At 41.2% G+C, this 15,818-nt stretch overlaps 1 protein-coding gene across 1 annotated transcript in view; it reads right to left on the bottom strand.

Moving 5' to 3' along the window:
- Nucleotides 1-13,307: 13,307 nt before the first annotated feature.
- LOC122062509 (FGGY carbohydrate kinase domain-containing protein-like) overlaps nucleotides 13,308-15,818 on the bottom strand; it is a 72,907-nt gene continuing 70,396 nt past the window's right edge. Inside the window, exon 10 of the mRNA XM_042626149.1 lies at nucleotides 13,308-13,623. Coding sequence (XP_042482083.1) covers nucleotides 13,501-13,623 — 123 coding nt within the window. The 3' untranslated portion in view covers nucleotides 13,308-13,500. The remainder of the gene's footprint in view (nucleotides 13,624-15,818) is intronic.

The following is a 15,818-nucleotide window of genomic DNA, read 5'->3' as shown; positions in this document are numbered from 1 at the left end:
GCCTTTCCTGGTAGAATCTCTTTGACAATGAATGGGCCACTTTAGTTGGGCTTGAACTTTCCTCTTAGATCATGAATTGGGGCTCTTTATTCTCGAAGAACAAGTTCACAATTTTCTATGTGATGGGGCTTCACATTCTTATTAAAGGCCCTTGCCATTCTCAGTTGCCATTTCTTCATATTATCCATGGCCTTCATTCGTCTTTCATGGAGAAAATTGAGCTCATCATGTCTGGTTTTCACTCATTCTCCTTTAGGTAACAACTGACTATCCAAAAGCACCCTTAGGGATGGTACAAGAATTTTCACGGGTAGGACCGCCTCAGCCCCATACACCAAGGAGAAAGGAGTTACCCCTGTCGAGGATCAGACAGAAGTACGATATGCCTATAAAGCAAGTGGGAACTTATCCTCCCAATCCTTATGTGTTTAAACCATTTTCTGTAGGATAATCTTAATGTTCTTGTTAGCTGTTTTTACTGCCTCATTTTTCTATGGCCTATAAGTGGTAGAGCTATACCTTTTGATGGAAAACTTTGTGCATATTTTGTCATTTTTACCCTAGAAATGGGATCCCTGATCCGATATCAGCTCTTGAGGCACTCCATATTGACAAATGATGTTTTCTTAGATGAACTTTGCCACCTTAGCAGATGTGAGGACTGCATATGACTGAGCTTCTACCCACTTAGTTAAATAATCAATGGCTACCAAGATGAACTCATGACCATTGGATGCTTTAGGGTTGACCTTCCCTATGATATCAATACCCCAAGTAGAGAATGGCCAAGAAGAACTGAGTGAGTGCAACTCCGTTGGCGGGATGTGTATGATATTGACAAATATCAGACATTTGTGGCATTTCTTGACAAATCTCACACAATCTGCTTTCATTGTGTTCCAATAGTATCCCAGTCTGAGAATCTTCTTACCTAGCATCTTGGCATTCATATGAGGTCCACAAAGGCCTTGATGAATTTCTTCCATGATTGTTGCAGCTTTCTTTTCTTCCATATACAACAACTGTATTCCATCATAGGACCTCTTGTATAACAAGTACCCTTGAAGGATAAACTAGGTGGCATGTCTCCTTAGAAATTTCTTTTCTCTATCTGTGGCTTCAACGAGGTACTTCCTTTCCCTTATGAAATCCACAATATGAGCAAACCAAGACCAACCATCTACGGTGAGAGAGTTCACCGAATTCTGATAAATGGACCTACTTCTTCATTCCACCAAGAATGGTCAGACCCTAGCCATAGGGTTGCATTCTACCATAGAAGCTAAGGTTGCAAGGGCATCGGTAAATCGATTGTTATCCCTCTGAAAGTATTCGAACGAGATCTTCTCAAAGTGTCCAATCAATTCTTCCAGATGTTCTTGACACAGCTTCAATTTCTCATCTCTGGTCTTCCATTTTCCTTGATCTGGTAGATGATGATGGAAGAATCACCATATACCTTGATCCTTTTTACCCCAATGGTTAGGGCTATTTCTACTCCCAAGGCACAAGCTTCATACTCGGCAATATTTTTGGTACCGGGGAAATCGAGGCAGAATGACCAAGGCAAGTAAAGGCCTTCAAGAGTGATAAGAAATATTCCCGTGCCACACCCCTTTTGATTATCCGCTCCATCAAAGAACAACTGTCATTCATTATATGTGTCTTCTTCATCTGGGAAGGCATCATCTATAGCTCTTCCATCTTTCGTGGGGTGGCAGTCAAATGATCGACTATAGCTTGCCCCTTGATAGATTTTTGAGCAACACAGGTGATGTCAAACTCTGATAACAATAGTAACCACCGAGCCATCCTTCCTGTTAGGGCTGGTTTCTTAAAGAGGTACTTAATTGGATCCATCCTTGAGATTAGACGTACTAGATAAGCTACCATGTAGTGTCGTAGTCTTTTTATTACCCAAATCAGTGCAGCACATGTTCTTTCCAAAGATGTGTATCGTGTCTCATATTCCAAGAACTTCTTGCTGAGGTAGTATATGGCATGTTCTACCCCATTTTCGGTCTCCTTTTGTGCTAGCAACAATCCCATAAAATATTCTCCCACTAATAAGTACAACAGAAGTGGTTCCCCTTCCACTGGTGGTGTCAATACTGGTGGGTTTATGAGGTATCCTTTGATTTTATCAAAAACTTGTTGGCATTGATCATTCCATTCCGTGGGCTGATCTTCTTCAGCAGCTTGAAAATTAGTTCACAGATCATAGTCAATTGAGCTATGAACCTATTGATATACTAGATGTGACTCAAGAATTCTTGTATCTGCTTCCCAGTGCGAGGCATGGGCATCTCTTAGATTTATTTGATTTTGATAGGGTCGACTTCGATGCCCCTTTTGCTCACCAAGAACCCCAACAATTTTCATGTTGTTGCCCCGAATACACACTTCTAAGGATTCAACTTTAGCTGATATTTCTTGATCCTCTTAAAGAATCGTCTAAGTGTGGGAATATGCCCCTGTCGATCCCTTGACTTCACTATCATATCGTCCACATAGACTTCCACATCTTTGTTTATCATGTCATGTAATATGGTCGTAGCTGCTCTTTGATAAGTTGCCCTAGCATTCTTCAATCCAAAGGGCATTACTTTATAATAATAAGTTCCCCACGGAGTGGTGAAGGATGTCGTTTCATGATCCTCTAGGTGCATGCTCACTTGATTGTATCCCGAGAATCCATTCATAAATGATAACAAGGCATGCCCCGCTGTGTTGTCAACAAATACATCAATGTGAGGTAATGGGAAGTCATCCTTAGAACTCACCTTGTTAAGATCTCAAAAATCTATGCACATTCGTACCTTGCCATCTTTCTTTGGCATTGGAACTATGTTAGCCAACCATTGGGGGTATTTCACCACTTGAAGATATCCTACATTCCACTGTTTCACAACTTCTTTTTTTTATCTTTTCACTCCATTCTAGATGATTCTTCTGAGCTTCTGTTTGACTGGCTTTGCCCTAGGATAGGTTGACAAACAATGTTGCACGATATTGGGGTCTATCCCAGGCATATCCTTATAAGACCAAGCAAAGACTTCGATGAATTCCCTCAGAAGACTAATCATCTGTTCTGCTTCTTCAACATCTAGGGTAGTACCAATTTTTATCTCTCGAAGGCATTGGTTGGTTCCTAGATTAATAACTTGGGTATCCTCACAGATGGGTTGGGCTTTCTTTGGTTTGCATTATTTTATTAACTTATGATATTTATTTAGATCATCATCGAGAAAAATGATGCAAGTCATACTCGAAATCAGAAATTTCATTTATGAAAGGAGTAACAGACTCGACATACATAGACTTTGGACTTGCCTCGAGAGGGAAGGCTGACACGTAATCATAAACGGAAGACTCGACTACAAACTCGACGACTGACTTGATGCTTTTATCAGTGGTATTCAGGCTGGTTGACTCGGTAGCATAAGTAAACTTGAAGTTCTCCCCAATGCTTGTCCAATTTAGGAGTGGGTCAACGGCTCGACGGATGAGCAGATGTGGCAGAGGGCCTTCTTCTTCCAAGAAGGTTGATGTTATCTCTTCAACAATGCTAACATGGTTCTCTTTGACAGATGCTTGCTTCTTCACAAATACAAGTTGATCAACCTCATGCTCTCTAAAGCTGAACTTTTTGAGGGGTGAGGAGCAATGGAGACTGCTCAATCCCCTTTCTATAGAGTCCAACTTTTTAAGCCTATTGATTAAGGACATCCCTGCTCCTCGGTCACATCTCTGACCACCGTCACGAACCTTTCCGTTGCAGTTGATTCGGGCACAGCACATGTAGACCATCATTCTTTGTGCTCTTCTTTGCTTTGCATATATGCTCCTTCCTCGGAAGGGCCTAGGCTTGAGCTCATATAGTTCCTAAGCTTGTGGTTCTCGTAGAAATGAACATATGTGGTTCTTTAAATCAATGGGAAGTTACAAACTCCAGATAAGTCTTATCTTCTTTTCCCATTCCCTCTTCAGGAGGACTAGGGACTAGGTGCCTCCTTTGACTGGATCAATGCTATAGGATTGTTAGAGGAGAACCCATCTTCAATCATAGCCACTTCTGCTATTCTAGTGATGTAGCTGTCCTAATTACTTTTCTTAGTCTACTATTGTTCTACATCATGAGTTACCCAGTCAAACTCATCTTGAAAGAACAATTCAAATCCTGGTTGCATCTTTGCAACGATTTCATCAAACAATGGCTCAACATTTCCGCAAAAAGGAAAATCTTCTCCTTCCCTTACAAAATACCCATTAAGAGTTGGGTAGTAAGAGGCAGATATTTTCCTGATCATTCTTAGTATCTTCTGCCCCTTGCCAGCATTGTTGCTTCTTTGAGGAGTGTACCCTAGACCGCTTCTTCCTTTGTTTACGGCCAAACTAGGTTGCTTTGGAACACCTGATGATATTTCCCTAGTCCCATTCTAAGAAAGTATTGCATATTTTTCATCATTTGATTCACTGGGGGGCTCCAAACTGCTTCATAGTTAGCTAAGATTTTTTCTTTTGGTGTCTACTTGGCAATGGCCGCACAAGTCGCTTCCAATTCAAAACCACAAAGTCGAACTTCATGGTCTTGTTCTTCTCCCTTTTAATGTTGGCTAAGGTGTTGACACTTCAGTATCTCCAGCTATTGTAATCACTTTCCCTTCATGAATGAATTTCATCTTCTGATGAAGGCTAGAAGCTATAGACCTTGCATGATGCAACCAAGGTCTTCCTAAGAGCACGTTGAAATATGCTGGTATGTCAATGACTTGGAAATCAATGTCAAACTTCACTGGGCCAATTATCATGGCAAGGGTGAGGATCCCAAGGACTTCTCTTTTGGTATTATCATATGCTCGTATTGTCTAGTTTGACGGCCTCATCTCTTCTATATTGAAGCCGATGCTCTTGGCTGACCTCAAAGGGAGAACATTCAAAGCAGATCCATTGTCAATGAGGAGCTGAAGCACGATCTTGTCAATACATTCTACGGTGATGTGCAAAGCCCTGTTGTGCCTGGCTCCTATGGCGAGTTCAGATTTTGAGAACATCAATGACTGCACTGCATAGGTTACCCCTACTATTTGTGCAAGATGTGTTGGATCTATCTCGATTGGCACTTATACATTGGTGAGGGACTTTAAGACTGCTTCTCAGTGCGAAGGGGAGGCCATCAATAATCCCCAAATTGAGATGTTGACTTGGGCCTTCTTGAGTTGGGCCAAGACAAGGTTTTCAGGGTCTTTCTTCAAGCCACTTGTTCGAGCCTCACTGGTCTTTGATTGTTCCACTACTAGAGCCTTGCCCTTTTAGTCTCTCCTGCTTCGAGTCTCCATTACACTGACTGGATTCTTCACAATAATCTCTGTGGGATAGCGATCCTCATCATCACTATCTGTAATAGTAATTATCCCTACCATAGGATCATCTTCTTCTTCAGATTCTCCTTCCCTTCTTGGGGTGGGTAGTCGAGGTCCTCCGCAAATATCAAGAGCCCTAGCTCACATTTTCTTGACCGCATTAGAAAGGCGTTTGACTCCTATATCTATCATTTCGGAAAGTGTGTCATGTCTTCCTGCTTTTTCAAGGTTTCTCAATTGCTAGGTGCAGTAGTGTTCACTGATGGCCACTTCAACTAACATTTGATCAATTTCATCAACCTTGAGTTTTATCTCAACCAAACGCTCATAGATGCTACTCATGTGCTCTGCTATAGGATTTACTTCACCCTCAAAAGTGATCTCATAGCCTTCACTATCTTTTGAATCTGATGTCGGCTCTTCACCTTCCATGTGGATCAAGAGTGCTGATTGGATAGCATCTGTGGGGTCAATCATTGGGTCATCCTCACCGATCACATATCTAGAATATCCTCTAGGATCTCTGGGTGAATAATACCCAAATTCATCATCTTCATTATTATCCCAAGGTCCCTGGTAATCACTGTTATCCCAATCCTGGTATTCATCATCACTTTGAGAATTAGAGTCATTATCATCATCATGATCCTCACTCTCATCCTCATCATCATCGTCACTATCCTCTTCTTCATTGATGTCCCCCTCACTTGGTTCTTCATCAGATTCCTCATAACCCTCGAAATTCTCCTACATCTAAACGTTCGTAGTATTCAGAACGTATGGACCGGAAGATCTCCATAGGGCCAGACTTGACCTCATTGGCTCGAAGCCTGATCAGACCAGACTCATCATCCTCTGTGTCACTTCCTCAATGGATTAGGGAAGTGTGCTTTTTTATTTGTTCCTCTATTGCCAATGCCATTGTTGCTCTAAGGAGGTCATCTGTGACTTCTTCAATTGCCTCCAGATTATCCTTTTGAGGTATGGTTGTCTGAATTAAAAGAGTAGGATCAACATTTTGATTTTCTCCTAAGACATTCACCGAACCTATTGATGAGGTTATCTTTGGAAAATCTGGTAATACGAGCCTATCCTTCAACTGTATCCACCCATCCATCCTTCTTTTGGGTTATCCACCGAACCTTGAGAATGGGAATGGTCTAAGGGTGATAAGGGATATGAGGCAGGGTGATATGAGGGTGTGATATAAGAGGTAGTATATTGTGATGAAGATAGGAGGTGATAAGTTTATGATATTCCTTCTCCTTGATGGTGTGGTGAAGGTTGATGGTATGGTGGAGGTTGATGGTATGGTAGAGGTTGATGTTGTGGTAAAGGTTGGTAGCATGATGGAGATTAAAGGTATAGTACGGTGGACCCTCTCGTTAATGATGAAGGAGGGATAGAAAATACCTGATCTTCTGATTCTTCTTCTCTTTTAGGAGTCTTCATGACCTTGGCCCTTTGACTCATGACTTTCTTGTAGGTGTGAGCATTCATATGATTCTTCCGAGCTCTAGGTATGATGAGTTGAGTGAGATCACTCTTTGTTGTGTCTTTTCCAACACACTGACTATCGCATGATCAGGGAGTGGTTTGGTATTGACATTAGGAGGTTGTTTGACCTTGACCTCAATAGTCCCATTGTCTATCAAATCCTGGATTGCATGTAGAAGACCTATGCATCTCTCAATGGTGTGCCCCTTTTAAGTGTGGTAAGCACAATATTCATGGTCTTTGTACCAAGCTGGGGGAGGATTACTGATTACCTTTGGAGCCACTGTCCCTAGCAATCTTTGTTTCTTTAGCTCTTAATACAATGATGCCACATGCATTCCCAAATTAGTGAACTGTCTCCTTGGGCGAGGAGCCTTCTGAACAGGGGCATCTACTTGTATCACAAAAGGTTGTGAAGAGGTGATGAGTGATACCGACTGTTGGATCGCATCTACCATATTGGTTTCGGGACCCTTTCCTCGTCCAACTCTAGTATTCTTCCCTACATCTTGGGAAGATCCTTGATACTGGGCCTCCCTTAGAATTCTGCTTTCCACACGTGTGCCGGTGGCTATTAAGGCATCAAAAGTCTGCAGATGTTGGTAATAGAGGACATTATAATAAGGCTTTGACAAGTTTTCAATCAACATTTCTACTTGCTCTGCCTCAGAAGGTCAGTCTACCATCTTGATGGCCTTGTCTCTAAACCTCATTAAGAAGGCGGTGAATCCTTCCTTGGGCTGCTGCCTTAATGTCTCAAGCTCTCGACACTTTACATCCACTTCGGTATTGTACGAGTACTGCTAGGTGAAGGCTTTCACTACTGTTGTCTAATTTTAGGTTTGGGCAGACTCCAACTGTGTGAACCATCTTAGTGCTGGCCTGATAAGGTTAACATGAAGACCTATCCCATCTGGTTGTCCGCAAGTTGCCATGATTTGGCGATGCTAAGGAAGACTTTGAGATGAGTCTTGGGGTCCCTTGACCCGTCAAATCTATCTATCTACCATTTGAACTTCTCAGGAATCCTTGATCTGAAAAAGAAACTCATTTCATCGGAATCTACCACTTGAATTTTTGAGCTTTTTCCCGCTCGAATCATATTTTTTCATTTTTCTAATTGCTCTTTGAGTTTTCTTCTTTCTCTATCTCTGGAGGTTCCATTCGGGCATGGGCCGCAAAATCTTCTTCCTCATCTTTAATTACTACCCTGTGTGGTGGGACCCTGGAATAGGTTCCCCATTGACCATTTGGATGGGTAGGTGAAACTCCTCGTTGATCGGTTGGTCTGACTAGTTCCGGTTCTCCTGAGTCAACTCGAGAAGAATTCCCACGATAACCCGTAGCTCCGTTCTATTCCAACTCTCCTGTAGTTGGTGTCAGTTCAGTCCTAGGATCAGTCCTGGGAGGGTTTTGAAGCATGTGCAATATCTAGGCCAATCCACTCTTAACCTCGGCCATTTCTGTCTACAAGGTCTCCACGAGGTGGACCCATGCTTGCTCAGGTGATTCAGGGTTGTGTGGGTTCATGTGAACTAGGCTATAACCACTTGGCGGTAGACAGTCTCAGAGAGACGATGGAGCTAACACTGAACTTAAGCGAGTCAATCGGTTACCCTGTCATGTCCAATTGGACCACAGAGAATACTTGAGGTGTGGAATTGTGCTCGAACCAAAAGTGGCTTATTTTAGGATTCTTGTATTCCCAATCCTTTGTTCATTCAACCATTCAATTATCAACCAATGATTCGTCCAAAGTTAGTTCACTTAATGATAGGGAGTTGATAGGAGTTGGGCCCCTAGTCCACTTAATGTCATAGGTGGGAGATACACACAAATGGCTTGACCAGAATACTCATATTAAGACATTCTCTGCCAATAAAGTCATGCTTTCCTTAATCTTATCCCACTAGGTGACCTTCCTCCTAGTTTCCTCGGGTCTTTTAGATAATTTGGCATTTTGCAGGACTTTGACAGGAATCACCTCGGAGTCATGTATACCAAATCATCCATATTTCTTATCTAAGGAGGAAGGACACCTTTTATCCAAAACCCACTTAGGAGAGCATTTCTTCATGACTAGAATGCATTATAGGAAGATTCCTTTTCAATACCTCAAATAAATTCTATAGATTATCTTGTGTTCCTAACATTCTCCAACTATTTCCTATATGATGCGAGTATGTAGTGGATGCAATAGGACTGACAAGGCTTCCTTGACAGGATATATATACGTAAGGTACGTGATCATTTTTATATACCCGAAGGTACGAGATCAAGGGGGTGACTTCCTTACCATTACTCGTGACTACACATGAGGTTAAGCAACTGGACACAGAGTGGTGGAAGCATGAGTGATTGTGTACAAAAGTGTAATGCGAAAATATCATTATCTGATCTCATAATGTCATAAAGTGTGCGGACCTCCCCGAGGGTGTTGGCACAAATATGAACATCCTCACCGTTTAACAATACCCCACACCCTTGTATAGGAAGCGGCTACCATTTGCTCTCAGAGTACTCTCCATGACATGCACTAACCTCCCCAAGGGTGTGGGCATGACAGGGACTCCCTCGTCAAATGATTTCACTTCGAGCACAATACATGATGGGGTTAGCGAATACAATTACAAACATGGGGTTAGCCAAACACATTTTCAAATAGATGTGATGGAAAAATGTTCTTGCATTTAATGGTAGCATCTAGTGTTGGAAGCTTGACATGTCCCCAGGAGAGTCGCCACTACGAGGGTAGCGGCCAAAATTTCTCTCTTCTTCTTCCCACTGGTGGGAGGGGAAAAAAAGACTTGCTTTTCACCCTCTCTCCTTTCTTTCTCTTTCTTAGGGAGGTGAGTGTCATGTGTGCTTACCTGCAGGCCCCACACTATTGTACCGTTGTTCGAAGATACATGGAGGCCTATTTCACAGGAGTGTAAAGGTCATCATTGAGACGGGGATTTGATGATGGTCCAATACGGGGTATTGTGATCATACAAAAGGGTTTGGAGTTGCCACCTAGGATTATAGGCCTAGGACTCGGGGGTGGGCCCAATTCCTGAGAAAAGAGGTCCAGAAGTTGGTCTGGTCTAGAGATTTAGGGTACATGTCAGGTTGTAGAGTTGAGGTGTTAGGCACCCAATCTACCCGGTTCAACCGGTCTTCCTACTAGATGCTTAAGAATGAACATTTTCCACAATTATTCCTATTCTGCATACATGGCTAAATTATTACACATATATACATTGACTGAATTTAAATAATTCTATACACTAAAACAAGATCAATATAAAGTCTATATTATGCTAATTTTGGGTGAGAAATTATACTTGAGCGTAACCCCTATTTTGGCTCATAATCCTAGGTGGTGACTCCAACTCCCTTTTGTATGATCCAATTCCCCTGTATTGGACCATCATCAAATACTCGTCTCAATGACGACCCCTACACTACTGCAAAATAGGCCCCCACGTATCTCAGAGTGGTGGTACGGTGGTGCGGGACCCACGGGTAAGCACACACGACATACCCCTCCCTAAGAAAGAAAAAAAGAGGAAATAGGGCGGAAAACAAAAGTCTCTCCTTTCCCCCCACAAAAAGGCGGGAAAAAGGGAAGAAATTCCGGCCACTACCCTCACATATCCCTAGATACCATTACGAATGAAGCAAAAAGAGAAGAAAAGAAGAAACTTGCGAGGAAAGGAAGATAACTTACCAATTTAAGCAAAAAATGAAGACTCGAATCACGATGGCAAAGAACAAGATAGAAAAAATCAATGGAAAGGTGGAGATGAGCCAACCACGATGACTGCCTGCAACACTTGCATCATCGGAACGAAGAAGATGACAACAACAACAGCTAATTAATGTTAAGCGGTAAAATTCCATTTTATATTCAACTCACGACGATTTTATACTCATCAATCCAAGGCATAACCCTCTTAACCTGGATGGGAGAGCACGTGTCTGCCTCGTTCTCTAACGAAATGTAATCCCTCTCACATATAGTTGGATATCGCATTGTTTTAGGAGATTATTGATGATGGCCCTTGATGTGACAACACACGTACAAAGATATAATATCAAGTCCATTTAAGAGTCTTGGAACTCATATAGCGGAATAGCAAGCGACTTGGGGTGAGCGATGAGGTTCATAGCGGAAGGCACTTTTTTTACTCCCCCAACCTCCTCTTCTAGGAGCTTAAAGGAGTGGGGGGCAACTGATACAATATTATTGCACCGACCAATAGCATCCATATTAGGTACTTAATACCCCAAGCACACATACGTTATCCTAAGACCAACCAACTTAAACCATAGCCTGTATCAGTGGAAGATACCTCCGAACAAGAATGGTCGTCCGTCATGGCAGCAACTAGGAACCCTCAGATGGAATGATAATTTATGCTAATCATGTGTCCTACCCTATGATTAGTACCTACCGTCCACGTGTCACCTAGACCTCTCACCTAATCATGGGATAGTGATACCCGTAACTATTTCTAAACTCAACTAAGGCTAATAGATCTGACCAAGGTTAGGCTAGGCGATTATCCCACCTTAGGGTAACTGCGATTGTAACCGTTATCACAATGGTTAGCTGTATGAGATCCACCACGGATTCAGCTCCTCTACAGCTCAGGGGTGTGCTACCAATTTGGTGGCAAAGGATGGATGGGCAACACTTTGTGCTCTCTAGATCTAAAGGAAGGGAGCAATGAAGATACAAAGATCCAGCTGAAGGTGAGAAACATGGGATTGGGCAAACCTAAAGGAAAAATCCCTCTTCCTCTTCCCTCTTGGTTTGTCTCCCACCGCCCCTGTGTGTTCAATGATCTCTTTACAATATCTTGTTTTTATGTATCATTTACTGTAACTGCAGGTCCATGAAACTGCAAACCAGATCTTTTTCTATGCTTGTTTGTCTTGAAACCCCATTCACACCTAAAAATCCATACCAGACCATCCAATTCTTAAGAACCCAATTGCAGCTGTCCTCGATCCTGGATATTTCAACTCTCTAACTGAAATAGAATAGTCCTCCCTTGCACAACTCTCTAATCCTGGCTATTTCATGAAATCCCCTTTCAATTTTCTTCAATAACCCTAAACTGTATCTATTGTCTGGTCCTATTTTAACTTTCCTTTAAAAAGAATAATCTTGAATCTTAGGTTGTAATTATAGCGCAATTCTACTCGTTTTAGAGCTTATGCAGGAGACCCACTCTCCGAGTCCAGAGTCGAAAACTTCTGAAAATCCAATTTGAAATTATACTTCACCTTAAGGCTCTCGCTGCACGCCCTTCTTCATATGCTCCCTTTCTTGCGAAGGGAAGAATGGGCTGATGATGCCGATGAATGCGCTTATAAGAACAGAGAAAATAAGCAAACAATGCCCTTTCTCTGTGTTTTTTGATGTATTAGGTTTGCCCAATCCATGTTTCTCACCTTCAACTGGATCTTTGTATCTTCATTTCTCTCTTCCTTCAGATCTAGAAAGCACCATGTGTCGCCCATCCATCCTGTGCCACCAAATTGTCAACACACCCCCGCATTGTAGAGGAGCTGAATCCATTTAGCACCTCAACTTAGATGGTGATCAACCCACCAATAGCTTGCAAGTCCACATCAACAAGGAAATCAACTAGCCAACCAATGGGAAGGACCACCCATCACTATATAAGAGGGACTTAACGGATTTTTAGGGTAAGACACTCAGAATGCTCAGAACTCTACCTATTCTCTCTTCCATTTCTATCAAAATACTTGGATATCAGAGCTTCTTTCCTGGGGTCAAACTCTGTGCCAATTTTTCATCTATGGTCTGCAGGTCCTAGCTGAGCGGGAAAGTGCAGCGCCAATTCTACTCTCTGTGATTAAATTGTTTTGTTCGCTGGTAGCCGTCTTTGCCAAACAGCTGGTGGCTATGGTCATTTGATTATGCACTTGGCCAAATTAATTAAAACCATATGGCCGATCATGCCCATGTATGTATCTGTATTCTCAGCAGTCCAATATTTTTTAAAGATTACAACCAACTTACCAGCCAACCTCGGTTTTTAACAAGTAGAAAAGTCTGTTTATATAGGCCTAAACTTAACATTTTAACCTAGTTGTTTTGAAAAAATCATTCACATTCATTAACTTCCAAATAACGGTCATGTTAGTACGTGAAATAGCAACTTGGGCCGGGGGGTGGGGGGGGGGGGGGAAATAAAACATTTTTCTCGAGAAAATAATGGAAAAATCAATTGTGAACTAAATCCACATGAAATTCAAAACAAGCTTCTTTTCCCGTGGTTTTTTTCCATTCAAGTGGAGGAACATCTCTAGGTGTGTTGGACCATTTGAAGCGGTGCATTATATATAAAAGGTCATCCCAGATACCAGTCATGATCTGAGTATTGTCTTATCCACTTTTGTGAAATTAAAATAAATAAATGAAGCAACTGAAGCTGAATCTTGCAATTGCATACTGGCATTTGGGACTTATTTCACATGAAAATTTACCTAGTTACACTCCAAAAAGTCACCAGTGAACAGGTTTTGTGCAGCAAATTTATTTCTTAAGATGCTATTCTACATTTAAACCACTGCTGTATATCTGAATAATGACTAGTTTAACCTTAAACAACAGAAGCATCTATGCTAATGCTTCAGCCATGGTTTTACGACGAGACAGCTGCTGCTCATAAAGCTCCTGGAAAACCCGATATTTGGCATCATGATACTTCTTCAAAATTGGATCCTTAGAAGGATGAATGACCTGTAGAAAGTTGCAGAATTTAAATTATAATTCTTCTGCACCCAAAAGAGAATCATAATTTTGAAAAATACCCAAGAAAAAACATTTCAAACCATTTCTACAACCATACTTGCTGGATACAGATAAAATCTTTTAAGTGCCAAAGAAGAAATGAAAGCGAAAACTTGCGTGGAAGAGAAACCGCAAGTGTAAAAATAAAAAGTAATCTACAGTGGGTAGCAGCCTCTGAGCGTATCTAAGTGTTCCCATTACTGTATATAAAGACTCTTAAGCTTCTTTAAGTTGAAAAATAAATAATAGTGAAACAAAAATATATCCTCAATGTTTGATCCAATAGAATTTCGACCTGTCCAACTAAGTCAAAATTTCAGTTCACCTCAAGCATACTCTAAAGCGAGATTGGTTTTTTTTTTCAGAGCACGCTCTCAAGCATTGTACACATTCTCATTCTCAGAGTGTGACTTCACAGATTGATAGGATGACTGCCACCCCTATTAGAAGGATTTGGTCGCTGAGGGTACACTCTAGCTCCCAAAAAAAAAAGTAGAGCTAATACCGAAAGGAGATCTTAAAATTTGACACCAAAAACCCCAAATTATTCCTTAATCTTGCTGCTACAGTAATAGTTGTTCAAGTTCTCTAGACTTGCCTGTCTAGAGAACCTTTTTCCTTAAAAATAATGAGAAACTTAATCTATACAAAGTAAATCATTAAGAAATTCTCTCTTAAAATTACTAGTAGTATACTAATAAATTGAGGGTTTATAGGTGTTGGATATTCTTATTGTTAAAGCGTTGGATTTGCTTAAGCCCAAAAATATCATGGTGCAAGGATGGAGTGTATCTTGTTAAGATAGTATGATATTTTCATTTTCCAAATTTTTATTGGATATTATTCCAAATTGAACTGCATAAAACAATAGCTTTGAAAGTACACCTTGTTGGGAAAATCCCACTTCCACATTCATGTTTTGGTGATAACAAACAAAGAGTGCAGCTACTAACCTTCTTGTCAACATGCTGATCGAATCGGGAAAAGAAGAACACTAAAGTGAAGACATCAACAAAAACCGAGATCAAATTAAGTGATGCTAAGTGAAGATATCAAAACCAAGCTCAAGCAATTTGAAGAGTTCTCAAGAATGAAGACAAGAAGAGTTGAAGATGAAAATCGAAGATTTTACGCACATACAATTGTAAACACGCAGACACATGCATACGTATTGTAAAATGCATTTAGAAGACCTTAGGCAAATGACCAAAATGCCCCCAAAGGGTTCCCAAAAGGTTGGAAAAAGGTGGACCAAAGAACAGTCTAAACAGCCTTGAAACCCAATCCTGATTCACTTTCAGTGTAATCCAGATTACACTGTCTGTTAGAAAATTGACAGACAGTGGCATCCGGATTCAGTCAGGTTGAATCCGGATGGGATCCAGAGATCTGGATTAATCTGGATTGAAAAATCTCCAATCCGGAGATCCAGATCAGGACAGAACCTCAATCTCCCACCGGTCATAAAACGGCTATATTGAATCCGGATCAGAGAAAATAGATCCGTTGGAGGATTTTTTCATCCTCTTCTCACTCACTCTCTTGGCTATAAATACCCTCTCTTAGGCATGGTTTTAGACACCTCTCCACACAGCCATTTGATGCATTCGGGCATACAAAAGTGAGCATTATATTGCAAAAGAAAGAGAGATTGAGAGCATAGCTATAAGCTAAGAGTGACAAGAGAAAGTAGAAGCTTCAAACATTCAAGCCATTTTCATTTGGAAGCTTCAAGTGCAAGTTCTGCTCATTCATTACATTCATTCACTTGCATGATTACACAAGAGTATTTGTTCTATGCACTATGAGTAACATTGTTCAACTCTTGTAATTTGTATTTCATTTACATTTCTACTTTCGGTTCTCTTGCCGGTACTCAAGAGTATATTGAGTTGCTCTTGCTTGGACTCAAGAGTGGGTTACACTTGACCCGTAACTAAGACGATTGTAAAGGCTTGTTTCTTGCCCGGTAAAAGAAACACAGCGAAAATCTCTCAAGGAGTATTGAGAGGAGTAGACCATAGTTTTTTAAGGCGCTGCTAAGGCGTCGCCTTACCAGCGCCATGCAATCTATAGATGGTAAGGCAGTGCTCCGCCTTATGTGAAGTGGCACCTTATAGGTTTTTTTTTTTTTTTTTTTTTTT

This window comes from Macadamia integrifolia, unplaced genomic scaffold (assembly GCF_013358625.1).
Source record: "Macadamia integrifolia cultivar HAES 741 unplaced genomic scaffold, SCU_Mint_v3 scaffold1057, whole genome shotgun sequence".
In the NCBI taxonomy this organism is placed as follows: Eukaryota; Viridiplantae; Streptophyta; class Magnoliopsida; order Proteales; family Proteaceae; genus Macadamia; species Macadamia integrifolia.
This window is presented reverse-complemented; position numbering and strand designations above follow the sequence as displayed.